Genomic DNA, 26,382 nt, shown 5'->3' on the forward strand with positions numbered 1-26,382 from the left:
GTATCAGTTTCTACTTCTAATCAGACTAAAGGAACACCGTTGATAAAGGCAGCAATAAATTTAGCTATAATTTGCCTACAAGAAAGCCAGGAGTAATTTGCTATTTCTAGTGTAGTGGCGATCCTACGTTGGGAGCACACAGGATGAAGGAAGGGTAGGAGGAGATTAACTGCCTCATTATAATGGAGATCAGAGATGTTCATTTTGAGCCTCACCAATGGGTTGCCACTTGTGAAAGTTGTTGAGATATTTTGTTCATCATGAAGTGTTTGTTTGCCTTAAGTTTCTCCAGGTCAAGCTTGCCTAACTCAGAGGTACCTAGTGGGATATGATTCAGATTTAAAACATAGCCTATTATGCATACTTAATAAAAATGGTCTTGAGGGTGGTTATACATGAAAGATGGGAAGGAAGTATACCAATCCCCATGAAGCATTGCCCATGGTGGGTAGGTGTGTGTTAGTACATTTAGATTGCATTTCCTTTCAGTGGGCATTGTTTGAGCACCTGCTAGACACAAAGCAATGTGGGGATAAAGAATTGACCTAGACTACGGTCACTCTCCTAAAGGAACTTTTGGTCTAGAGGGAGTGACAGGTAAGTAAACAACTAATTAAGTAGAAATCAGTAGGTTCGAAACACAAGATGGTATCCTCGGGGATCAGGGAAGGCTCCTTGGAGCACCTGGTGAATGACTTGAGTTGTAAAGAATTAGCAGGATTTCCTTTGGTGGTGGGGGTGGGGAACATTCCTGAAAACAATAGGGAGGGTTGAGTGGGGGTGGGCAGGGGAGGAGGCCCAGCATCCCGGGGCTATGAATCCTTTAGGGCAAGAGCTGTGTTTCTAATCTGGGTACTTCCTGGATTCAGAACACAAACCTGGCTCTTAAGAATGGTTTGTTGAATGAATAAATGAATGAGAACTTGGGACACTCCAACGTGAGCAAAGACAATGCATGAGAACATTCTTGGCCTTTTTAAAGAAAGGAAAACAGTGTGGCTAGAACAGAGTTCTTAGCGCCTTAGCGATGAACGAGATTAGAATAAAGAGCCCTTATCCCGTAGGATCTGTGGGTCCACTAAGGGCTTCCCAGGGTAGAAGGGTTGTAACCAGATCTGTCCCCAGAAGAAGATGGGCGTCAGCAGTGTGGCTAAGAGGGCAGAGTGAGACCGAAGGACAGTTGAGAGACTTCACAGACCGGACCAGACCTGGGGAGGCCTGGGGAGGGTCAGAGAAATGAGGATCGAGTTATAGACAAATTCTCATTAGAGCCTGTATCTTCTAAGAGATTTGAAGAGTAGAGATTTCCGTCAGTCTCTACTAGTGTGCTCCCTTAGCAGGAACGCTAGGAATTTAACCCACAAGGAGAAATCAATCAGTGAAAGCCAAGGCTCTCAACTGGGACCGGCTTTTTCAGCATCTTCCTCATTCATCCTTCATCGTCAGGATGCTTTCCAGTCCCTCTGAGCTGATACCAGAGTCAAAGGGTTGACAGGCCAGTGTAGTAATTAAGGACCCAGCCCAAGACAAGCATTCACTTTATGATGAACAAAACACCCACCCAACTTTCATGGAAGGCACTCCATTGGTGAGACTGACAATGAACAACTCTGATCTCGTTTAGGAGGCCCAGGCACTCGTCTTCCCATTCTACACTTGTACCCACTCTGCAGAATCACCACTGCACGTGAACTGGCTAATAATCCCTGGCCTTATGTAGGCAAGTTACAGCTGATAAAGATATTGCTACCTTTAGCGAGGGCTGCGGGGAAGATTAAGTGGAAGTGTGCCTTTAATGCATTTAGCACGGTGCCCGGTCCACAGCAGGCACTGGCTAATAAATGGGGGCTCCATCATTACCACTGTTGCTGGGTCGTGCGGTGGGGTGGGGAAAGCATAGACTTGAGAGTTGAGATCCCAGGCCAGACTTGAACACTCGTGCCCTCATGTGACCTTGATCAAGTCACAAAACGTTTTTGACCCTCAGGTTCTTCACCTTTCAGATGGGAATAACAATTCCTGCCCTACCCACCTCATCAAGATGTTTTGAGGATCTAATGAGATTAAAGCATGGAATGTGAATAGGCTTCAGAAAGCATAAGCCTCCATTCAAAGAGGAGGGGGTGTGAGGTGCGGGCTAACCTGAAACCAGAGACAGCTTCTGAGGCGCCACCTCTGCCCCAGGGCTTCTCTTCCCACCACATGCCCTTGGCTAACCCCCATCACACCCTCTCCTTTCTCCACGCCCAGCCCCCACTCCCCGGGAATGGCAGCCAGCCCTAGGTAATGCCTGGCACCAGACCCAGTGCCTGCCCTTCTCTTCTGCTCCAGCTCTGACCCACTCAGGGTGAGCTCCCGCTCTGGGTGTCCTCCCATGGCGTGCAAAGCCTTCTCCTTCTCACCAGCTCCATCACAGACAAGCCGATTAGAAAGCGGACAATTAGGGCCAAGCCTAAAAGGACTTTTACGAAAGGTGCCACTCAAATGGGAAGGCTCTGGAAGACCTGGGGAAGAGTGAGCGGGGCCTCTTTGTGCTTCCCACAGAGCCATCCTGTCTGAGCACCCACAGTTCACCTGGGGGCACCTCCTCATCACCTGCTGAGGCATAGAACTCAGTTGTGCCGCCTCCTGGAGGCTGGAGAGTGGCCTCCTCAGCACTCAGAGTCCCCTGAGCCAAGGCGCTCAAACAAAGAAACAGCGGATTGTCTCCGCTGGGGGACAGACTGTAGGTACTGACTTTGGAGGGTTGCTAGTTGGCCCCCGGCACAGTGCCTCCCACGCTCAGCTGCCCCTGCCTCTCTGAACCCGGGGCTCTGCTCTGTGAGGGAGCGAGCCGAGCTGGAGAGGAGGGCCCGGCTCTGCCCGGGCGCGTGGCGCAGGTGTGGCTGTGGGCCGCAGTCTCTGCTGCGCTCTGATGTGCCCCGTTTCCCGAGCAGATCCTGCAGGAGCTGGAGTACGGCCCCTCGGTGGACTGGTGGGCACTGGGGGTGCTGATGTACGAGATGATGGCTGGGCAGCCCCCGTTCGAGGCCGACAACGAGGATGACCTGTTTGAGTCCATCCTCCATGACGACGTGCTCTACCCCGTCTGGCTCAGCAAGGAGGCCGTCAGCATCCTGAGAGCGGTGAGCCACCCGCGCCCGCCCCCGGCCTTCCACCACCTCCCTCCTCCTCCTCGGTCCCTCTCCCCCTCCCTCCCCCCTCCCCCTCTCCCCTCCTCCCTCTGCCCCATCTCTGCCCACTCTGAATGGAAGGTGTTGAGGGCCGTCCCCACTGGAGTCCAGCCCCTACAGTGAGGCTGCTGCCGAGAGAAGGGGCCTGGACGAGTCGTTCTTGTGGGGAAGGGACGGGGTGTTTGTGTTTCCTGAGGGGAGCTCTGTGCCCTTCGGTGTCCTCCAGTTTCAATGGAGCAAAACCAACTCAAACTGCTCTGGGATCACCCCTGTGCCTAGGCCCTGGGGCTGGGCCCTGCCTCCACACCTGTCACCTGGCCTGTCTTCCCCTGGGCCTGCGATGGGGGAGAGGGAGGAGGGAGAGCACTGTGCACCTGTGTCCACCGCCGCATCGCTGTGACCGAAGAGCTCATCAGAAAAGAAGTGTCCTCTGAAGATCTCTGCGGCCAGGCTGGGTTCAGACCCATGACAGAGACTGTCCCCGCCCTACAGATAATCCCTCACATGTGAAGATAGTCCTTGCTCAGGGCAGCCGTTTCTACAACATAAGACGCTTGTGCTGAGGCAAATAAGTGGTTACCTGTCGCCATGGGAAAGCTGTGGAAGCTGAGGTGTAGGGAAGCTAAGCAGAGTAGTTTACCCGGGAGGGTCACCCCACTGGGCTGAGGCAGGACCCTGGTGACCGCCCAGGGACCTTGACTACAGTGCTGCTTTCTTTCAGCCGTCGGAAAGCCCCGAAGTCCAGTCACAAAATTTGCCGTATCCAAGTCCCCTCTACCATGATTCATTTGTCTTGTTCTTGCAGTCCACCCCCAATATTTACCTAGTTATGTGTCCTTTACAAAGAAATTTTATATCACTATCATAAATGGAAAATCACTAGCATTTGCCATAATCAATTAACATAATTCATCATATGAAAATGTTAAAAAAGATCTCAAATGACTGTAGGTGTCTGGAGGGACACATACCATATTCAGGACAATGCCACAGCAGAGCATGTCACTTTCTGCTACAGTTGGTTTCCTTCCTCTACCCCTCACCTCGTTCCCTCCCCCCCACCTCATCGACTCCCTTTCTCTCGCTCCCTCCTTCCCTTCCAGTAACTCATTCAGCTCATATTGAACTGCTACACACTGAGTGCCCCCAATGGGCTGGCTGTTGTGCCAGATGCTGAGTGCGTGCTGGTGAATGTAACGGCCACCGGCCCCCCAGCAGGGCTTACAGTTGAGCAGGAGAAGGTGGGCAATGAATAGAAAATACATCCACATGTGGTCACAGTTGGGATAAGATCGGGGAAGGAAGCAGAGTATGTTTATCCCCTCATTCATTTATTCAACATGTACTTATTGAGCATCTAGTATGCGGCAGGCCCTATGCCAGGTGCTGGCTAGGAAGAGAACAGCATCCAAGGCAGCCGGGACACCAGCCCCGCAGGGCTGGTCACTCCCAGGCTCTGAACACCAGCCTGACGCACCTTCCTGCGAGCCTCCTGCCAGCACCCCAGCTGAGCCCTTTCATCTAGATGACCCAGAGCAGTGTCCGTGTCTGGAGATATTTTTAGTTGTCACAACTTGGAGCAAGGCTTGTTACTGGCACTAGTGGGCAGAGGCCAGGAATGCTGCTGAGCATCCTACAATACACAGGACGGCCCCTGTGACAAAGAAGCATCCGGTCCAAAATGTCATTAGCACAGAGGTTGAGAAACTTTGACCTGCGGACGTTCAGAAGCTAGAGGCCGTGCCTGTGTGGCCATTGGTGAGGGCGAAGCCTCTGAGAGAGGCTTGTGAGAGGAGCCTCTGGCTCAGGGGCAGCTTCCTGGGGCGTTAGAACCTGTCTGCTTATCCCTAGCCCTGGCCTGTCCCCTCCCAGAATGGGAGGACAGGAAGCGCTGAGGAAGTAAGGAGCAGTCTTCCCCTCCCTCGGCCTTGGAACGTTTCACTTCCTCACATTGTGGCCTGGTCTAGGGCCAGGCCGGGTTTTCCATGACTGGCCGCTGAGCTGTGCCTGAGGGCTGGGGCCCCTGGAGGAGGGCAGACCTCTAGAGAAGGCCACTCGCCCCAGCTCTGCAGTGCACAGCCGGGCAGCCGTGAGTGCCAGTCCTGCAGCTTGCCACCCTCCCCGCGCGCCCTGAGGCCCGGCCTTCAGTCCCCCCTCCAGTCATTGCCGTGTAGTTAGGGCACCAGAGGAGCTGGGCGCTGAGCCAGGCGCTGGGAGCATAGAGCTGATTCCTATATCGTAGAGCTTGCCAAGGGAAGGAGATGTTTAGGCAAATTATAATTTAAATAAACAAGAAACGTGGGGTCCCAGGTCTCCGCAGGGGCGGGGGGAGCTGGGGAAGCTTCGCAGAGGTGGCAGCATTTGTGTTGGTTCTTAGAGTATGCACAGGCCCCGAAGAAGGGAATCTGACCGGGGGAAAGTATGCTAAAGGCCAGCAGGAGAGAGTAGGTTCAGACCAAGAAGTTTCTGGGTGCTGAAGTAAGGGTGTGGACTTTATCCTGCAGGTGGAAAGAAGCCACCGATGTGTCTGAGCAAGGGTGACCTCTGCTGACTTTGCTTAGAAAGATGAAGTGTGTTGGTGCCATTCCTAACTCACATCTGCCCACCACCCCTCTCCTCTGTTATCCGTTTCTCTGGCCCCTCCAGAAGCCTTCGGTCTGTGCCCATGTGCTTTGGTTTCAGGGGCACCAGGCAAGAGGTAGGAGGAGGCTCTCCCCGTCTTTCTTGTCGATGAAGCCTGAAGTTCTACCATTATAAATTTATTCCTTTGGCTTATAGTTTGTCCTCTCAAGTTCCTTTGTTTAAATACAGACTCAGTCTTCACCCTGTGAAATGTAACACTTTTTCTCTACCACATGCACCCACCTACCCTTACCTTTATTTGGGGTGGCTCTCAGGAATTTTTCTACCTACTAGCACTGATTTTTTTAAGATTATTTTGTTATATATCTTTTCAATTAAATTAACATTTGCCATCGCAGCTGACTCATTTAATAGGAATAAGTTCTCCTGGGTGTGAGGGGTTATAAGACACCAGCCAAAAAATGTAAAACCCCTCAGTGTGCTCGCGCGCACACACACACACACACTCACACACACGCTGTGTTTAGAATGGTGGTTGGCACATCGTAGTTCTGCATGAGTTCACAAGTACCCACAAGGGTGAAGACGCTAAAAGTGCAGAAAACAGGCTGGGGAGGTGGCACTGAGGGTGTTGCCTGGGCTGACTCCTGCCTCTGCTTGCTGGGCCTTTGTCACTAACTCTCTGTCCTCGCTCCCTCAGTTCATGACCAAGAACCCCCACAAGCGCCTGGGCTGTGTGGCGGCCCAGAACGGCGAGGACGCCATCAAGCAGCACCCGTTCTTCAAGGAGATCGACTGGGTGCTCCTGGAGCAGAAGAAGATAAAGCCGCCCTTCAAGCCTCGGATTGTAAGTGGCCTGCAGCTGCTCCCGCACCCGGGGCTGGGCTTGGGCCCCACGCGTGGGAAGGCGGGCTGGGGCGCGTGCTACAGCCAAAATGACGAGGGCCGAGGGGGCCAGGACGCTCCCTAAGAGAACCTCTGCAGCCCTCAGAGTTCACTGCAGAAAACGTGTAACCTGCAGCCCTAGCCAAGGCGACGGCTTACATGGGACGCCAAACACATTGTTTGCTTTAATAGAGATTTGCTTATTTATTTTGATTAAAAGTTATAGATGGTACTAGTTGTCCATGTATGGTAGTGATACAAGGTTTCTTTATAAGTAAACAAGTTTGTTTTCTAAATGAGTCCACTTAAAGAAAAATATTAACTAAATAATAGCCATAGTCATGTGGAACTAACACAGAGCGTGAAGTTGTGACTCAGTGACTGACATGTGAGGACTGTCCCCTGGGAGCCCCTGGGGGGGGCAGCTCTGTAAGAGGCCAGGTCCTTAGGCCATATCAGAGATCTCCTGTCCCCTGTCTGTCCTGCTGTCCCTCTGACTTCACTCCAGCCTCAGCACACCCTTCCTTCCAGGCTCCTAGGCCTTTTAGGGGATGCCAGTGGAGAGGGTACAGTAAAGGGTGTTTGAAGCTCAGAGGTTGGAAAGCAAAACAGAACTGAGGCTGGGCTTGACTCAGAGCAAAGACCATGTCCTGGCAGTGACCTTCTGCTGGGAGGGAACAGGGTGGTGCTGCTCCCCTAAAGGCAGCAAGAACGGGGGGGGGGGGGGATATCTTAATTCTGTTGGCTTTCAGCATGATGAGGCTGAAAACTTGGGCAGCCAGCTGGCTTGCTCACTGGGAGTGAAGGTCGATGGTAATATAGGAATTTACTGGGCAGAAGCCCTGTCAGCCCTCAGTCACCCCACATTGTCAGACGGCCCCTCCTTCCTCACTACCAGGTACATGAAGGACCCTCCTGTGCTTTGTGACTCATCAGAGAGGAATTCCATTATATTCCAAAAGGTTTTCTGGGGAGTGATTACTGGTTATTGATACTGCTGTGCTTCTCAGAAATGGTCTGTTGGGGGGCAGGTAACTCTCAGCCGAAGGGTGTGGTCCAGGCCTCAGCCAGACTCCAGAGCATGGCGGGTTGACCGTCCTTGGACACTCAGTCCTGTCACCATTCTTCATTTGCTTTCTTCTTTGGTTTTACAATTTTTCAGTGGCTAGCACATAGCTTGGAACAGGCTAGATTAGGTTCACCTCCTTTCCTGGTTAGCATCACCCCCACCCCCGCCCATCACCCCCACAGCTCTGTGGCCTGCTGTGCCACACTCACGCTGTACGTGCCAGTCTGCCGAAGGCTGCCCCCACCCCAGGGTCTCTGCGGGTGTCTGTACCCTTGACAAGTCAGGGGAAGTAGGAACCCAGAGGCAGGCAGAGGAGCAAGAGGAATGAGAATCTTGATCTGAGGGTGACGTGTTAAGTTAGGTTTAACTAAATTAATCAACCCAAATAAAATTGGGAAGTAGAGCTAAGTAAAGAATCCAGGCCCAGCAAACAGGAACTCAGTATAAGATAGAGGACTGATGAGCCGGTGCAGGCCTACAAAATGAGTTAAACCTCAATTTGAGCTTCAGGTCAACAAAATGACTTGAAGCTAAGCTTGTGGAGGGCTGGGGCAGGGCCGGAGGAGCAGCCCCTTCCTGCGGCGTGCAGGGTGGAGAGGACAGGGCAAGCCCCCCGGGACCATCAGCAGGGATGTGAGGGCGACAGGGGGCCGTGGGGGGCAGAGGCAGGCGGCAGGTCCTGCTGAGAGGCCAGGATTTTGCTCAGAGGCCACATGGAAGCAAGCAGTTAGGGAGATCTTTAATGATAAAAAGCACAAGGAAGTTTCAGGTTTGGATTCGTGGAGAAGAGTCTCTCACTGACACAGAACAGGTTGCAAACAGTGCGCGAACCCAGCGGGGAAGAGTGTCTGAGATTTCGGGAGGCTGAGAAGCTCTGGCCCCCAAAGCCCTTTCCAAAGCCCTAACAGCACTGGGGGTCCACGCTGGGGCTTCCACCCCCTGGTCTGAACTCTGAGCCAAATGAAAGTGCAGACCTGGGAGAAGTGACCCTTGGAGCAGTACCTGTCCTGTCCTCCCCAAGTGAGGGAAAGGTGTGGAGAACAGGTGCGAGGTTTCTGTGGCCTGAGGCATGCAGAAGGAACTGGACACAGAGGAAAGGGAAAAAAGTGAGGAATGAACCAGGAGGCTGAGCACATGACCCTGATTCATTAGTTTGTCAGCCTCACCTGGCCCCGACAGGCAGTGATCCCCCGAAAGCTGTCCCTGACCAGGAATGCAGGTGCTTCTTGGGCAGGGGTGTGAGGGGGCCCTTGGGTACCACCAAATGAAGTACATCCCTGAGTCAGGGGGCTGGGACCACATGGGGGTCAGGTGGGACCCCAGGTCCCCCTGGAGTACAAGGGACCTATGCTTTTCGTCCTTGGACCTCTAGACAAATGCCCACCTGGGAGCAAGGGCAAAACTCAGCAAGCTTCCTTTGCCCGGGGGCTCAAGTAGGCTCAGAGGCTTAGCACCCCTGAGAGGATGGCAGAGGAAAAGGGCAGGGGTCCCCCGGGAGCTCCCACCAATTTCAAAGTTTCTTAGCCTTCCTGAAGCCCATTTCACCACCGCCTTGGAAATCACCTCCTGTGCATGTTCCTACTCACACTCAGGACCTCCAGAGTTATCCTCGCCACTCCGGGGTCAGGGGACAGGGTGTATTCGGTTGATTCGAGTTCAGTTTGGAGGAGAGACTCAGAACATCTGAAGGAAGGGTAAAGAGGGAAACTGACATTGTCAACAAGGTGTTTCTGATCCCATTTCCAGCTGAATAACATTGAGCCTCACAGAGTTCTCAGCTACAGGTCTTTAAAGAATTAAGTTATTCAAGTATCTAATCACATTAAATCCTTCAGACTAGAGATTTCTCTTTGGAGAAATATCAAAATTGGGAAAGAAAAGAACAGTCCTCCTCTAGTTAGCAAGTTGGAAAGGTGTCCCAAATCTGCGCTTAAGTTGAAAGCTCTTTTCGGAAAAACGTGAATGGCGCCACCCTGAGTCATCTGTGGGCTTGTGTATAGCAGAAGTGAATTTTAAATTGAATTAAAGTCCACCGCAGTGATGGATATACTCTACTCATCTCTGAGACCCTTGCAGGACCAATGTGAAAACTCATGTAAGGTCTTTATAAGCCTTCACTCCCCTCTAACCCACCCAGGATTAGCTCTGGGGGGTGGGTGCCTGCCTGGCTCAGAAACCTGCAGTGAGGACCGCTCTGTGCTCCATAAGCAGCGTCAGCCTTACCCACAGGCAAGCTAGATCTCTGCTCTTTAGAGAGATACTGGGAAATGGAGGTATGACCCCACAGAAGCCATCTTCTGTCACGGGCAGGGAGCTCTATCATGTAACAGGCTTTCAGTGCCACATGACTTGAGGACACATCAGGGGGCAGCTGGAGAGAAAGGTTTTGACAGAGGAAGTGAGGGAAAGCTGGTTTGGAGGCTGACACTGGGAAGAAGTGGCCAGGATAGTGGGTTGCAAGCGGCCGGGGACAGAGTGAGGTTCTTGGATCTTAGGGACAGACTTTTAAGTCAAAGGAAAGACACTGAGAAGCGGGGGGCAAGTCTGAGCACACATCCTCAGGCTTGCAGTTTGGTGGTGGCCTTGAGAAGACACAGTGCCTGTGTTTTCACAAAGAAACCAGGTGCAGAGGCCCCTGGTCTGGGCAGGGAAGGTCCCAGGGCATCCAGTCAAGGGCCTGGGGCCTGTGAGGGGATGGTGGGTCTCCTCTGCCTGGACCAGCTCCCCTTGCTCCCTCCCTGTGTCTACTAACATCACACCCAAATGCCACCAATCCCAGGAACCTGCTGAACAGCTACTATCCTGCTACCCAGTTGGCTGTACTAAATCTGAGGTGGGGTGTCTGTCTGATTCAGGAAAGAAATGTTTGTGCCTGGTGGTCAGTGGTGGAGGTGAGGCTGGTGAAGGTCAAGTCATCCAGTCTAAGACTTAAGAAGAGCCAAGGTGTAGTGGCATGTTTTCCAGAGTTCCTACCCATCTCCACCCCCACAACACAGTTGGGTCCCCTCCTTGGCAGAGCCTTCTGGTGGGTACAGTGCATCTGTACTCTGCCGAGGCTGGCGCAGCTGGAGGCTCAGGTCCCCGGATCACCCCCACGGGGGCTGAGGATGTGGCAGGAGAGCAGCTCCCTGGCCTGAGTCCCATCCCTTCCCCAGGCCTCACCCTCTGAAGATAGCACCGAGGAGACTGTCCAGATTCACAGCTGGAATTTGGCCTCTGGTCAGGTTCTATCACATACCTCCACCGGCTGCTGTCCCCTCCAGGCCTTTGGCTTCTTGAGATGTTTGCTAAGCTGAGATATCTGCTCCCTGGCGCCTAAGCCTCGCAGTCTAACCCCTGCCCTGATTCCCCAGCTGTCACTAGGTCACTGGGTTTCCTGCCTTCAGGTTTATTTATGATCCTTTGCACTGGTCCCCACCCTAGAACGTTTGCAGGGGCCCCTGTTTCTACAAGCAGATGTCCCTCTGATTTGTCCTTCCAGCTGTATTATACATTCCCCTTCTCTGCTTTCCCTTCTGCCCTCCTGTCCACTCACACTCACCTGATGTTGTGCAAACAATGTGCCATCAGCATAAACCAGGGACTCAGATCAGTGTTCCGGGGTGGCTGGCATCAGAGCAGCGACACAGAGTGGGTGGCAGGCACCCCAGCAGTGGGGGGGAGGGGGCGGGGGATGGGAAAGCCAGCAAGGCTGGAGCCAAGGCCTTTGATGCTGGAAAAAATCTCCAAGCAAATTCATTGGTCTGTCCCATTGGGGATTTGGGTCCAAGATGATGGCATCATCTAGTTGTCAGTAAAAGTAGCACATTTTGCTTTTGTGTTACTGGTGGGTTTGCCTCTTTGGGGACCATAGAGGGCAGAAGTGATATATTTGGTGTGGTTGAAGGGCGTCATTTGACCTTGCAGATCTTGGAGGTATTTTGTTCACTCTTAGCTTCCCTCCTGCATACTCTTCCTTTCCCCCCAATCTACCTCTGAAAAAGCATTAGGCTCTGAGATTATGGATCCCAGGACTTTGGCACCAAAATGAGGGGAAGCCAGTGGAGGAAAGAGAGATCTGTGTCCACAGAAACCTAGCTGTCCTCAGCAAAAGCCAAAGGCAATTAGGGAAAATGCTGGCCAAGTAAACTTCTCTTTGTGTACGTGTTCTCTCTTTTCAAGTTCGCTTCAGTGTGAATGTCCCTCTTTAAGGTAAGGCCTCCAGAGTGGGGAGTCTCTCCAGGTAGGTGAGCCCTCAGGCCGGTGACATGGAGGCCCTTCCAACCTCATGATCCGTGTTCATCTCGCCATCCCCACTGCATGGCGGGACGCCCAGGGAGGCCTTTCCTGCATGCTCCTGCATGACCGGGCTGTGCTGGGGGGAAACTGGGAAGTGGGTTTGAGACCCTCACACCCTCACCGACTTCGTGGCCTGAGGAGGAGCCCTGCTGAACAGGCAGCCCCTTCCCCTAAAGTCAGCGCACTTGCCCAGAGACCACCTGATGGCGTGGACCACAAAGACAGAGCCCAGCTGGTCATTAGAGGCTGTCCCCATCATCCACCTGGCAGAGCAGAAGCAGGGCCAAACGACTCCTGAGCCTGTCACTTAGTACATCCCCCCGAGTGCCCATGCTATAGAGAGAGCCTTTAGCCTCCCAGAGGTTGCAAGGTCCCTCAAAGAGCTAGGATGCTGAGCGGGGCTGGAAGGCGTGGGAAAGTCCAGGAACCTGTTTTCTGTAGCTGGCCCAGGTGGTGGCATGGTACAGTGGGCGTGGTACTGCTTTGATCTCAGAGAGCCTGGGGTTGAATAAAATGGCTATCACAGCAGGGCCACGTGAACCTGCACATTCACTTCTGCCCCAGACTTCTGGCCTCCTTGAGCCCCCTGACTTCCTTACCTGTGAAACGGATGGCAACGCCTCACGGGATCAGGAACAGGATTAGGTAATAAGCCGAAGGTGCTTTGCTCACTGTAGGTTCTCAGTGTACTTTAGCCCCTCTCTCTCCATTCACCACCCCTCCCCAGCCCATTAAAGCCCCTCTTCCTCTCATCCCAAGACTCCCAGAATCAAGACTTAAGGATTGCAGCAGGTGGTGTGAGGTTTGGAGGCTGTAGGATCAGATGCACCCAGGTTCCAGTTTAGGCTGTAGGCTCTTGGGAAAGGTATCGCGTCTCTCTGCACCTCCGTCTGCCAATCCATAGATTGGGAATAGTAGTATCTAAAAACCTAATTGTGTGAACTGATTAGGATAGGCCTTGGTGTACAGTGAGCACTGGGGATGGTGTGACGCTGATAGCGATGGAGACAGTGGAGGTCTCGGCAGAGGGAAACTGGACTGAACAATATTCCTGTTCCAGAGGGGTGGAGGGGCCAGGAGTTCAGATGAGGGACGACACCGTGCTATAACATAAATACTTGAGGAATACTAGACAATAGGGTAAAATCAAGGACTTGACTTTGGGAGAGCAGTCTTGAGGTTTGATAGAAGAGAGAGGGGAAGAGATAAGAAGACGGGGCTCCTCAGAGAGGCTGGGAGGCAGGGCCTCTGTGTGCCACAGGAGCATCTTCCCGACTGGTCTTATAGAAGATCCTGTCCAGTTGGAGCCACTTGAACAGCGCCCTCCTGCCTGTCGCTGCAGGGAAGGCTAAAGGGTGGTCCGGCAGCCAGGAGTGGAGGGAGGGGCAATGGTCAGAGGCTGGATAATCTGATCAAAGTAAAAGCAGAAAGAACATTAAACCTTCCCCACGGAGGGGCTCGGTCCTTTAGCCCTGAAGCCAGAATTTTGCTCTTTGAAGGGTGTGGGCATCGAGGGATGTTTTGCAAGCTGATTAAGTTCCCACACCCATCCCAGCGTCCAAGTCCAGGACCGTGATTCTCCAGGACACATCTGCCATGGAGGAAGGAAGCTCTTGGAAACCCAGTTTTGCATATGGGGGGATTGGCGCCCTGTTTATTCCCCATTGTGTGTGCTGGGGTAGCATCTGGTGACAGTTGGGTTTGGCCTAAACCTGACACTCAAGTGTCATTTTAGAATTCTGGGATTTGACAAACACGATCGATTTGTGAAGGTTCAGTAAGGTTTCCCACCCACCCCAGCCTCTTCAGAGTGAGAAGACCTGGCCCATGAGCCTACGCTGAGACCTACTCTGAGCACCAAGGGGTTTCCTTGGGGCACCGAGCTTGAATGTCAATGGGGCATGTCAAGTTTGTGAACCCAGCTGGGTGTGGAGGAGGGGAAAGAGTGGCCAGGATGGTGAAATATGTTTCTTGCCTTAAGTAGAGAGATAGGAAGATAAACCAGAGTAGGGCTTATCAACTGAAATGACTTACAAAATAAAACAGACCTTGACTTGGGGCATCAGACAAACAGGCTCCTGTCCTCCTCCCCGCAGCTGTTGGCCTCTCTGTTCGTGTTGAAAAGTAACAGGAGGTCTTCCTGGAGACGCATGGCAGGTTTAGGCTGCACGTCCCCGGGCGCCTGGGAGGTGGGTCTTCCACCTAATGCTGCAGAATACAGCCACCACGCACGGGGCTCAGAATTTAGCCCCAGCTGCATGACAGGCAGCGAGCAAGAGGCCAGTGCTGGACAGAGCCGGGTGCTGGCCCCCGCTGTTAGTGTCTGTGAGACCCTGAGCAAGTCCCAGAATTTCTCTGCTCCCTTCCTATAAAGCAGGACCTTACACAATCCCTAAGATTTGTTCCAGCCACAGCCACTCCATTTAAACACATTCCATGAGGACAGGGATTTGAGGATTTTTAAAATCAATGTCATTGTAATAAAATTTATGTAGAATAAAATTTACTCATTTCAAGTGTACATTTTAATGTGTTTTAACAAATGGATACACCCATGTAATCACGAGCACAGTGAATAAATAGGACGTCTCCAGCCCCCAAACAGTTCCCAGCACCCTTTGCCTCAGGCAGTGTCACTGAAGAGAAGATTGATCTTTTCTAGAGTATCATATATATGGAGCCATGTAGTATGCACTCGTGGTGTCTGACTTCTTTCATTCAGCATCATGTGTCTGAGATTTGAGAACTATATTTTTAACTTTTTATTATGGAACATTTAAAATATATACCAAAGTAGAGAGAATCCCCATGTGTCCATCACCCACATCTATTAGCAAGATCTGGTTAGTCTGTTAGGGGAGGGCTTTTTCTCTGTTATATTCACAGCTGCATCCTCCTGGCACATAGTGAGAATTCAGTCTATATTTGTGGAATGAATAAATAGATCTACAGTGTTTTTCCGTAGAATGTTTCTCTCTTAGCTCCATCTCTAAATTATCTTCTCACCTTTATGACCCAAGACTGATTCCAATATCTGCCTGGGAATTGGGGGTGACAAGGTCCTGCATTAGGAAACCTGACATTGTTGAATGATAAAAGGAGGTGAGTGACCTCATCTTGACTTGAGAGGCATGTATTAGAGTGTTTACCATTTCTGTTTCAAAGCCAGCAGGCAGAGCAATAATGAATCCTGGGCCAAAAAAACTGATCTTTATCTAGAACATTTTCATAAATAAGGAGGGAAAAGATTAGTGAGTGGAGGAACGGGGCTTTTGCCAGGGCCAGATTGGAAAGTTTTTTTCTTTGGGTACCAGCAGTTATCCCTGGAAAGCTAAACCCAACGACTGTCAATGATGGCACTGCTTTGAAAAGTAGATAATAAATACTAAAGGGCCCCATGATTAGAAGCAGAGTGTGGCCAGGTTTGCCACTGTGTGTGTTACCCACATTCGGAGGGGGCGCGGGCTCTTGGTGCGGCACCAGGCATGGGTCCTGCCGTGGCACGTCCGCTGCGTGGGGCCAGCTTGCTGTGAAGCCTGGCTCAGGAGCTCAGGCCTCAGGCAAGCCACGGCAGGCAGGGCACTGGCTCCTCCCGAGGCCTTTTATTCCTGGATATCCACACTGTGTTTTCTACACTTTTTCCATTCCAGGCACTACTGCTGGGTGCCCCTTTATCCTGCTTCTGGGCCTACCCAACAGTGGGTTATAAAATCACTTTAGTGGTCTAGGTACAGAAAAACTTTTAATGAAAGATGGATGGGATGGGATGGGATGGGATGGGATAGAATATTAGACTAGCAAATGGAATGTATCACATATAGTAAAGGTAGGGTAGAGCTTGCTGAGTCTTTTCTTGGGGTGGTATGAGGTGCTGTGCACTGGGTCATATATAAAATGTATTTCTTACTGTTGCTTATAACGGGAAGCTTTGAAGGACGATGCCTCCCTTCACCCTGATGTCTGAGAAATGCCCCCCAAAGGCATGGTGGGGATGGCAGCCTCATGCACCGTGAGGGGCCCGGGGCAGAATGCGTTGTTTGTATCTTCCCTGTAACATGGCAACCACACTGCTGCCAGGAGCCACTCAGCCCTTTGCACACATGGACGCATTGACGCCTGCGGCAGGAGGCAGGCCGCCACACGCCAGGGACAAGGGCCCCGGGGTCAGACAAGCTGAATCCATTCCTGGCTCTGTCTCCGCTGGCTGGCATGCACCTTGGGCACGCTGTTTCCTAATCTCCCAGCGGGGGTGTGGCCTCCCAGTAGGGCTGTGTGTGAGATTCAGTGAGTCGGGCAGGTAAAGCACTTAGGAAAAGTGAGCTTTATTATATTTTCCACATGAAGAAACTGAGGCTGTGCCAAGGACTGTGCTGGTGCTAGAAATACAAAACAGACACCCAGGCAGGACAAGCTTCCAGCCTCGTGGACAAACAGTGATGGAGTAAGTCACTATTTAGTCCCACTGACAAGGAGTGCCTGGAAAGAGGCGTGGGCGATCGAGGTACCGGAGGGTGACCAGCCTGGCTCGGGGATCGTTCCCCAGGAAAGGCCATTCCTTTCCCACCCTTCTCGTCAGCGGCCTCAGGGATGGATTCAGAGCTCCTTTGCTGTATTTGAGAGGGAAATGGGCCCTCCTTTGCTCTCATTTCTGATCCTGGAGGGTGGTGAGCTCACCTGTGTGAGAAAAGCTATTGCCCTCTGCCATCCTCCGGGGACTCATCAGGGTCCGTTTAATTAAAGGGGAGCTGGCCGTGCCTGGCTGCGACCTGGGCACTGCTAGCGATGGGAGGTGCCGCGGGTGTGACCCGCCCTGAGACGCTGCTGCCTCCCAGGGGAGCCCGGACTCATGGGGCACTTAGAGACACCTCTAGGCCATTTCTAAATTCCATACTGAATGTCATCAAGAGCCAGAGTTCACTGTACAGGTCACAGGACTCATCCTTAACCACGGGACCCAAAACGACTCTTGACTGGAATGTATGCTGTGTACTTTTGTTTCCAGATTTTAGTCAAATAGTCACAGGCACAGGTGCGGACCCGGGCTGGCTGGGGAGGGTGGTGCGCTGGGAGCATTTGAGGAAGCCGGTATCAGCACTGTCCTTCTACCCAGAAATACCTCCTTCCCGAAAAGGATGAAGAAATACCATGTCTGTGGAGCTAAAACTTTGAGATAGACGGCTTCACTGGCCTTTAAAGGCCACTCTAGAAAGAGCACAGTCTGCATCTGAGGGACTTTACCCAGCCGTTTCTGCGGGGCCACTTGGGCCTTCCTGCCGAGTCCCCCCACCCCGCACAGCACACTGGGCTGTATTTTACCAGCTTCCAGGGAGCCCTGAGCCCCTTATCTAGTGCAGGGGTTGGCAAAGTGGCCTGCAGGCCAGGTCCAGCCCTCTGCCTCTTTTTGTGCAGTCCTTGAACTAAGAATGGTTTTTGCACTTTTCTTAAGCTGTTGAAGAGAACCTTTTGTGATGCGTGAGCATTGTGTGGGTCCATAAAGTGAGTTCTGTTGGAACACAGCCACACTCACTCATTTCCATCTTGTGTGCAGCTGCTTTGGGCCATGACAGCAGAGTAGAGTGGTTGTGACAGTGACCCTGTGTCCCACAAAGCCTAAAATATTGACCGCCTTGCCCTTCATGGAAAATTCTCTACCTCTACTCTATGAGTGGGTACCCAGTTTAGGAAGGCTTACTTAAAATACTTTACCTTGGGGATATCTGTAATACTTTCAACTATAAAGATAAATTTAAATAAAAATAAAATAAAATTATTAACTAAAACATTAAAAAAAAGATTTATACTTTAATCTGTATAAAATAAATATTTTCTGACTCAGGAAAATAAATAAATAAATAAAACACTTTACTTTTACTCACAATGACTGAGCCATAGGATTTAGAGGTAGAAGCAGCTTTGAAAGTCACCTTGCCAAGCTCCCCAGTTACCAAGGGCAGACAAGGACTGTGTTCCCTGTGCCTCTGGGAGCAGGGTTCCAGGGAGTTGTGTCTTGGGTTCTCCTTTCAAACTTCTGGAGGTTTCTAAACTGACACTGCCTCCCAGACAACCTTCGGGGAGTTGCCTGAAGTTTTGTTTAAAAAGCATCATAATAAGTGTTCGAAGTTTGGTAACAACTTCTTTATAATGGGGTTCCCACCCTCCCCTACAATGCAGGTCTGGAGGGTTGGGTCTATGGGCCCCTCTAAGGGGCTGATTCGCACACATTGCAGCCGGCTGGGCGCCTTTGATCACTGGAGTATTTGCTAGGTGTGAGGGAGGAGGTTGGCATTAGCTAATAAGAGTTTCCAAAGTAACTCTTCCAGTAGAGTATTTAGAAATGTGTATTTTTTAATAGTCCAATAATAATGAGGGGACAAGAAAAGAGGGAAATAGTTGAATTCCATCAAGCAGCTGATTTGACAGAATTCAGCTGTTGCTGTCTACCCAGATGCTGGCGTCTAAGGGGCCTGGTCCATTTTTTAAATGTATTTATGCATACAGCTGCCTGAGGAGGGAAGCAGCTTCCCCTTAGACGTGGTTTGGATCAGAGGCAACAGACCAAATTTGGGGGGTGGGACATTCAAAGCCACCGCCTGAGGCTTGGTGGCTCTTTGTCTCTGCATGCCGGCAACGGAGGCCACCAGGCTGCCACGACTCTCTCCTTTGGACCAAGGAGTGGCCGGAACCAAGCGGCTTCCCATTTTTAAATGCCATGAAGCTAATCACTTGTGCTTAAAAAGCAAAGGTGTCTTGATTTCCTGCTCCCATCAAAGGTGGAAGCAACTTTACCAGCTAGAGCAGAGGCCACACGCTGGAGAACTGTGTGACCGTGCAGCCCGGCTACACCTGAAAGTTAGGAGATCTGACGTGTCCGCTGCCGTCCTCCCGAACGAGGTGGGAAACATGACCGTGGCTGTTAGAGTCACAGTAGATTCAACAACCACACTTCCAAAGTGTGCTGGTGGGACTGGATGTCAGCTTTGTGAGAGGGCTGTTTATAGAGGACAAAGTAGAAGGTGCTGAGGTCACCACAGCACAGCACCACACAGAGGGGTTGGAATAACAGAAACGTATTGTCTCACTTCTGGAGGCTAGAAGTCCGAGCCCAGGGGTCTGCTGGGTCATGCACCCTGTGGAACCCCTGTCACTCTGTCTATGGCTCTTCACGTGACCTTCCCTCTAAGCATGTCCGTCTTCGTGTCCAAATTTCCCCTTCTTATAAGGTCTCCAGTCATAGGGGATTAAGGCCCACCCTAGTGACGTCATCTTAATTTGATTACATCTGCAAAGACCTTATTTCGAAATCAAGTCACATTCTGAGGTCCTAGGAGTTAGGATTTTGACATATCTATTTGGGGGACCCAACTGAACCTAAACAGGGTGACATTGGATTAATAAAACTCGTTTATCACAGCTACTTAAGGAGCGGTAAAACACTGATAGTCTTAGACATCAGTTTCATTTGAGGGTTTCCACCAAGTGGAGGGTCACGCCGCTGAACGTGGCATTGCTCAGACCAGAGTCGAGAACGGATCAGTCAGCTCTGGCCACACGTTCTGAGGAGATGGACGAGAGACAGGAGGGAGCCGCAGAGGACGGGGTGAGACAGGTGCTGTGAAAGGCTCCACGGCCAGCGCAGGCCGTAGGAACTCTGTACATTTTGCCCTGTTTTCTATAAAGAAAGTCCAAAAGTATGACCAGTCCTTGGTTAGCAAAACTAAAAGGGGGTGGGGGATGGAGGACCATGTTTAGAGAAATTCCTAGGTAAATGATAGTTAACTTGAAATTCTTCTCCAACCCAGCATTCCAGCCAGGCAAGACACTGTGGAGCCAGGCTGCATGCAGTTAACTGACGTTGCGCAAACATTCTCATTGTTGAAATTCTTGCCTTTTCTTTTAGAATATTTTAAAAAGGAAAATCAAGCTTAGATACGACTATGGACATTTCAAAGCTAGGAAGAATTTTGGGGTTTGACTGTGACAGTGAATACAATTATTTTGAGCAAATGAGTATTCAGTGTCTGCTGTGTGTCCCGCTTTGCATTGGGTACCTTGAGGGATGTGAGAGGATATTAGGACACACATAGAATATTAGAAGGGACCAAATGCAGGGTCCAGGAAGTGCCATGGAGACTGGGAAGGGGGTGTCAGGAAAGACTTGGGCAGTTGGATCCTGACATGGGACCTCGAGGAAAGCTGACCTTTGGAGACCATGTGGAGACAGCATGTCTCCCCAGTGCTGGTCACAGTCATGGGCAGGGTGCCTCTGGCTTGCAGCCACTCTACCTAGGTTCTTGCTGTCGTGCCAGGCAGAGGTGAAGAGGTGGGCAGGGACCAGCAAGGCGGCCACATGAAAGCCAGCCCCATGCCCCAGCATGTAATCAAGGAGTTTTCTCGGTGCTTCAGAACAGTTATCTGTTGATCTCCTGATGATCGAATGGAGACACAAGCAGGCATCTCTGGCTCCTCTGAAAGCTTGTGTTTATGACTTCAGTACAGCGAGGGCCCGGAGTGAATTGCATCAGCCATATAGGAAACGAGCTCTGAGGCTGCCTGTCTATGTCTGTGCTGGGCTCCTAACACCACCACACCCGGCTGAGACCCCAGTGCTCCGTGGCCTCGAAGTGATTTATAAGATGAGCTCAGTGGCTTTGCTTCTCAGATGCAGTTTTTCAGAAGGCTCTGGAGTGACTGTAACTTTGTTCCCATAAGTTCTGCTTCACCCCCCCACTGTGCCCTTTCACCAGGGTCACCCCTGGACCTCTCAAATCTAAGACCTCATTTCTGAAGGGATGCCAAAGGGAATAGGAATGTCAGTTTCCCTTAAGCCCAACCACAAGGATTAGGGACATACCCACTAAGTCCCCAACCTCCTCTTAACCCATCTGCCTTAATGCAATTTCCCAAACCCTGGCTGAACCTGTTTCTATCTTGTACCGGTGATCAGGGAAGCCTAGTGCCCGAGTTGACTGCTGCTGGGAGAGGAAACCCCATGAACCAGGCCTAAGCCTGCCTGTTTCCCGGGGCCCTGTGGGGCTGCAGTGTCCTGGTCTCCCCACTCCAGGCCCTTCATGAGTCAGACCTCGGCCTTCCCCTCACTCCACCTGTACTTGCCCCAATGGAAAACCTCTCTGGCAGGTCAGCTGCCACTAGTGCTAAACCTAGATCACTTTGCTGGCTCTAGATAAAGCAGCAGTAAGAGAGGTGCATTCATTCATATTTTTTAATAGATATTTACTGAGCACTCACTGTGTGCCGGGCATTGCGCTGGACTGGGGATGGAATGGTGAGTTTAGCCCGGCCCCTGCCCCCAAGGAGCTCATTGAGAATAGGAGGACAGGCAGTGTCCTGAGTACTGTGTTAAGGGTTAGGAGAGATCATGGACATTCATAGAGGGGCAAGGAAGCCTTCCTGAAGGAAGGGCATCTAAGCTGAGACAGGAAAGGTGAGCAGAAGTCAGCTCAGTGACAAGGACATGGGGCAGAAGGCAAGGAGGGGAGAGGGTGTTCCAGCTGTGCACCAGCTGTGCAAAGGCTTGGAGGCAGGAGCAAGCCAGTGAGTGCAGAGAACTTCATGGGAGACGAAGCTGGTCGGGCAGGCCGGGACGAGATCCTGAAGGGCCTGAGAAGTGTATGTGTGTAAGAACCTGGGGCTTTTCCCAAGAAGAGTGAAGCACTGTGAGGAAGCACTCGAATGTTCAGGCAGGCCCAGCTCGGCACTAGCTCAGGATTCGGAGGCGTACAGAGAAATGTGAGACAGTCCCTGCCTCCAAGCGGTTCGTGGCACTGACAGGCAGATCACATGGACTGTGCTGGGGACAGCCACGCTGTGCATGGTGCCTGCCCATGGCACACAAGTGCTAAGACTCGGAGGCAGAGTAGAAACTCACATTTATTGGGTGCCCATTACATATCAGGGGTACTGAGGCACCTAACATTTGGCATCTCATTTAGCCTCAAGGCACCTGTTACCACCTGCATTCTACAGATCAAAAGACCCAGGCTCAAAGAGTGACCTTCACACAGTGTCGTATAGCAGGAAAGGACAGCACAGGAGTGAGAGGTCAGCCGGTGCTCTTTCTCCTTCTCTATGCAGCCTTCCCTCAGTGTGGGCCAAGGGCTGGGGAGGGCTTCTCAGAAGAGATAAGGTCTGAAGAGGTAGAAGGTCATTCCACAGGTCCCAGTGTCACCTTGCAGGTTGTGCAATGTGAGCTGAGTCTGGCTTAGGCATTAGGGACGCATCTGGGATGACTGGGGTGCTGGGGAACTGGGAGAGTATCTGGGAATCTTCCCATTGGAACCTTGGAGTCAAGTCTTGTGCCTGTGAGGAAGGCAGCTGCTTTTCAAAGAATAAAATCAGTGAGTGAAGGATCTAATCCCCAGTCCTCAAATTTGAGGATGCTAATTGCTGCATTCATGCTATTAATAGGCAGCGGTGTTTCCCAGAAATAATTGTTTTGGAAAACTTCCCAAGTCTCTAAAGTTAATAACTAGTAATTGAATATAGTGGGGATACTGGCTATTTGAATTGGAAATGAGTAACTGACATGCACCTAAAATGTCCAAGGAAAACAGGGCCAGGACCAGGTTGTGTAAGGGGGTGGGTGAGCCAAGTATATTTTCCTGTAGGGCTTTTAAAGAATGACCCAGTGGCTCAGATGCCACAGATGATTCTGAGACCCCTGGGAAGCCCGGCGCTAAGCAAGGTGGCTCCCTGAGCGAGATGGCTCCCCAAGCTGGCCCGCCATGGAGCTAGAGGTCCTCTGAGGGTGACATTCCTAGCTGTGTTGGCTGGGCCTGATTCCCGGTACATAATCAGCGAGTTGTGAAAATCAGATATCATATGGAATCTAGGTCTGTAACCATGCTAGCTGACCTCAGGAAACAAAACCAGTTTCCATGACTAATAGACACCAATGACTGGAAGGTGAAGCACAAACAGGTAGATAAACAGGGAGAGCCGATGGCAGAGCGTCTGCAGATTCCCCGAGATCCCCTGTGCACACGCAGCCCTCATCAGTAACCAGTGAGAGTGGTCCTGCCCCCGAAAATGCAGGAGACCTGGGCATGGCCCACCCTTGGTGATGTTCCATTGAGTTTTCCTCCTGCCCTATCCCTTGGCCTTTCTTCTTCACCCAACTCCTGCCCCTCCTACCCGCCAGTGCCCTCGGCCCCCACTGAGGATGCCATGGCCGCCTTCTGGGATGATCTTCAGTGCTTCCCAAGTGCCTGTCCCCACCCCTCTCCTCCTTCTGGACTCATTTTCCCCAGCGTCGCAGGCCCACACTCTGTAGCCCCTTCTCCCTCGGAGTGCACCCACCCTTCTTTGAAAGAGGTCTTCAGGAGAGGAGTCACCACACCTTTTCCCCAGGCCCCCGCCCTCCCACGTCCAACCTGCGTCATGGCGGGGGATGGGCCTTTTTCCTCTCTGAAGTCCGTCTCCACGCAGGGTCCCCCTTTTCCTTCGCTCTGTACACAGTAGAGATGAAAAACAGATAGTCCTCCTGCCCGGGGCCAGCCCTCCTGACAGATGACTAAGCCACTAGGCTCTCTCATTTCAAGGGCAATGCGTGCTTCCTTCAGCAGCAGGTCCTGTCTCCACCCCCCGGGTTTTCTATGTCCTATCATTCTCCCCCCAAGGTCCCTGAGACCTACCTGCTTTGCCCCTCAAGCCCAAGGAGAAGATGCCAAGCCGTACCGATGGGTTCTGGAAGACTCTCTCCTCCCCGCTCCGTGCTGTCCATCTGATTCTGATTTCAGTCTGGGACAATTGGAAAACAGGCCCCCCTGCTGAGCTTTCTCAGTCCCCATTACACGCTCTGTCCTCAACCCGCAGCCCTGTGCCACCATGCTGGCCTGCTGCCGAGCCTTCCTGGCTTTATTTCAGTCTAGCGGCTTTACCTAAACGTCTCCTGATTGAATCTGACCCCTTCTCACTTGCCCAGTGCCCCGTTTTCCAAACAGTCCATGCCATGGGAGGCCTCACGCTGGGACCCAGATTTGAGTCTGGCTCTGCTCTTAACTAGTTGCGTGACTCTGGCAAGTCACCAAGCCTCTGTGAACTATGGTTTCCTCATCTGTGCAATCAGGGTAATTATACACCCCGCTTCCAAGAACCAGATGAGCACACGAATGTGAAGGTGCTTTCTAAACTGTAAAGCAGCACTTCCCAAGCCAGGTTCTGTGGATCTCTACTTCAGGGAGAAAGATTAATAAGCTGTTCAGGAAAAAAAATATGTCAAGTCTGAGGAAGGCTGGCCTGAACAGCGCAAGCTGGGTTTCTTAACTCTAGGACATCTCAGAGCCTTTACTCTGCCAAGGTGCCTGACAGATCTCCGAGAGCAGGGTACAGAATAAAGCTCTATCTCAAGACCACTTTTTTCACAGACTGCTTATTAACATCTTTTAGGTTACTGGTTTCCACAGATCATAGCATCTATTAATATTGTTCCTCCTGCAAACAATAATGCTAATCTTTCCACAAGATTTATCCCACCATCCAGGTCAACGACCCTGGGTAATAACAGTTAATGTGTGTCTGAAAAAGTATTGCCGGAGCCCCTTCCACCTCCTCAGCTTTGTGCTGTGGACAGTGGGGGACTGGAGACTCGATACTGAAGGCTCTGCAGGTGGACTCCACTCTGACCTCCTGCCACCCTCTCACCGGACTCTGCCCCAGGCAACTTGGCAAACCCACTCTCCTGTGTACACATCTTTCCTGTTCCTGGCCCCCTGCTTTCGCCCCGTCTTTCTTCCTGACTAGGTGCCTTTCTCCTGTCTCTACCAACTCGATTGTAACTCAGTCCTCAAGTCTCAGCCAAGCCCCCACCTTCCCATGCAAGCTTTCCTGACTATTGTCGACTGTCCTGGACAGGAACACTGCCTCCCAGCTCAACCGTAAGCCCCTAGAGACGGAGAGCATTATGTACACTCCTGATTTTCTCCCCAAGCCAGCATGTGTTTGATTGCCATAAGCCCTACTTTGGGAGCTTGAACCTCCAACTGGGGATGGGTCCTTCTGAGCTGGGCAGGGGTGGGTCAATTTGTACATTCAGTTATTCAGTACATGTTTATCTCTGGGAACCCAAAGTTGAATAAGGCAGGGCCCCTGCCTTTAAGGAGCTCTTGGTCGAGACAGAAGCATAAACAATTCATTGCAAGCTAGAGTACTGAGTGTAATAACAGAAGAAATATAGGAGCACAAAATAGGATTCACAGTGAGGGCACATGGGGACCAAGGCTGGTTTCCAGAGGACAGTCCCACCCCCTGCCCATTGTGTGCCATAGAAAGAAGGTCCTATGGAGCAGACACGGCAAGGTTAGGGGTATACCTATAGGGGAGAGAGAGCACTGGAGACTTTGTGGGAAGGGGATTTGAGTTTGTTCCCTGGGTCCCAGGCAGGGAGATCTCGGGAAAGCCAGAGGGTTAGGGCAGATGCTGGAAGGGGGAGTGTGAGATGGGAGCTATGCATCCCACGCTCCCCAACACACCCATGCCCACACACACACATCTGTGGGAGTCCCACTTCCCTGCTTTTCCATTGTATCCTCTCACTCCTTCTTCCTTCTCACCTGGACTCATTTCTTCCTCTCCAAGTCCTCTGTCACCTCCTGGTCCTGGGGCCATCCATCGTGACCTCATTGGAACAGCTCTGTGTCTGCTCTCGGTAGCTAGCGGCCTGCTTTGGCGAGAGGCCGGTCAGCGCGATGCCCACTCCCTGTGTGGGGCCCTGGGGAGGAAGGTCAGCCTGGAGTCAGTGCTCTCTCTTTTCTCCTCACAGAAAACCAAAAGAGACGTCAATAACTTTGACCAAGACTTTACCCGGGAAGAGCCGGTACTCACGCTTGTGGATGAAGCGATTGTGAAGCAGATCAACCAGGAGGAATTCAAAGGCTTCTCCTACTTTGGTGAAGACCTAATGCCCTGAGCGGTCCCTCCAGGTGGAGTCTGTTGATGCTGCAAGAGGGGTGCCAAGAAGATTGCTGTTTTCCAGAGGCTCAGAAGGTCTTGAACTGCTTCTCCTGCCCAGAGCCCCAGTCCCTGTCCACTCTATTTATTTCATTCCCTCAGCCCAGGCCTGCTCCTGTCTCCTCCGCCTGGTGACCAGACGGCATTCTTGGTTCTTGGCTCACCAGGAAAGCAGCATCGCGTTGGGTCAGGACACGTCGCTGTGTTTGGTCTGTTTGGTCTGTTTGGCCTGTTTCCACTTCTCGGGGCTCCTGGCAGTGAAGCCACTTCAGTTCTTTTACCGCAAAGGAAAATGTAAAAAGCAAACAAGGACACTCGGGCTCTGCCATTGGACATAGAGTCCCAACAACCCCTGTTCTTATTCCTCCAGCCCCCCGCCTGCCCCCGCTGCCCCCTGCCCAGGAGAAGAGACTGTGCTTCTTCAGCGTG

The 26,382-nt window shown here is 51.8% G+C and overlaps 1 protein-coding gene across 2 annotated transcripts in view; it reads left to right on the forward strand.

The window, feature by feature from the left end:
* The window catches only part of PRKCE (protein kinase C epsilon), a 412,732-nt gene extending 386,559 nt beyond the window's left edge, over window positions 1–26,173 (forward strand). For both annotated transcript variants that reach the window (XM_087823528.1, XM_087823529.1), the window contains 3 exons: window positions 2,937–3,125; window positions 6,457–6,603; window positions 25,766–26,173. In XM_087823528.1, the coding sequence (XP_087679654.1) occupies window positions 2,937–3,125; window positions 6,457–6,603; window positions 25,766–25,912 (483 nt within the window). In that variant the 3' untranslated portion in view covers window positions 25,913–26,173. The remainder of the gene's footprint in view (window positions 1–2,936; window positions 3,126–6,456; window positions 6,604–25,765) is intronic.
* Window positions 26,174–26,382: the final 209 nt, after the last annotated feature.

This window comes from Miniopterus natalensis, chromosome 13, assembly GCF_054644295.1.
Source record: "Miniopterus natalensis isolate mMinNat1 chromosome 13, mMinNat1.hap1, whole genome shotgun sequence".
Lineage (NCBI taxonomy): Eukaryota > Metazoa > Chordata > Mammalia > Chiroptera > Miniopteridae > Miniopterus > Miniopterus natalensis.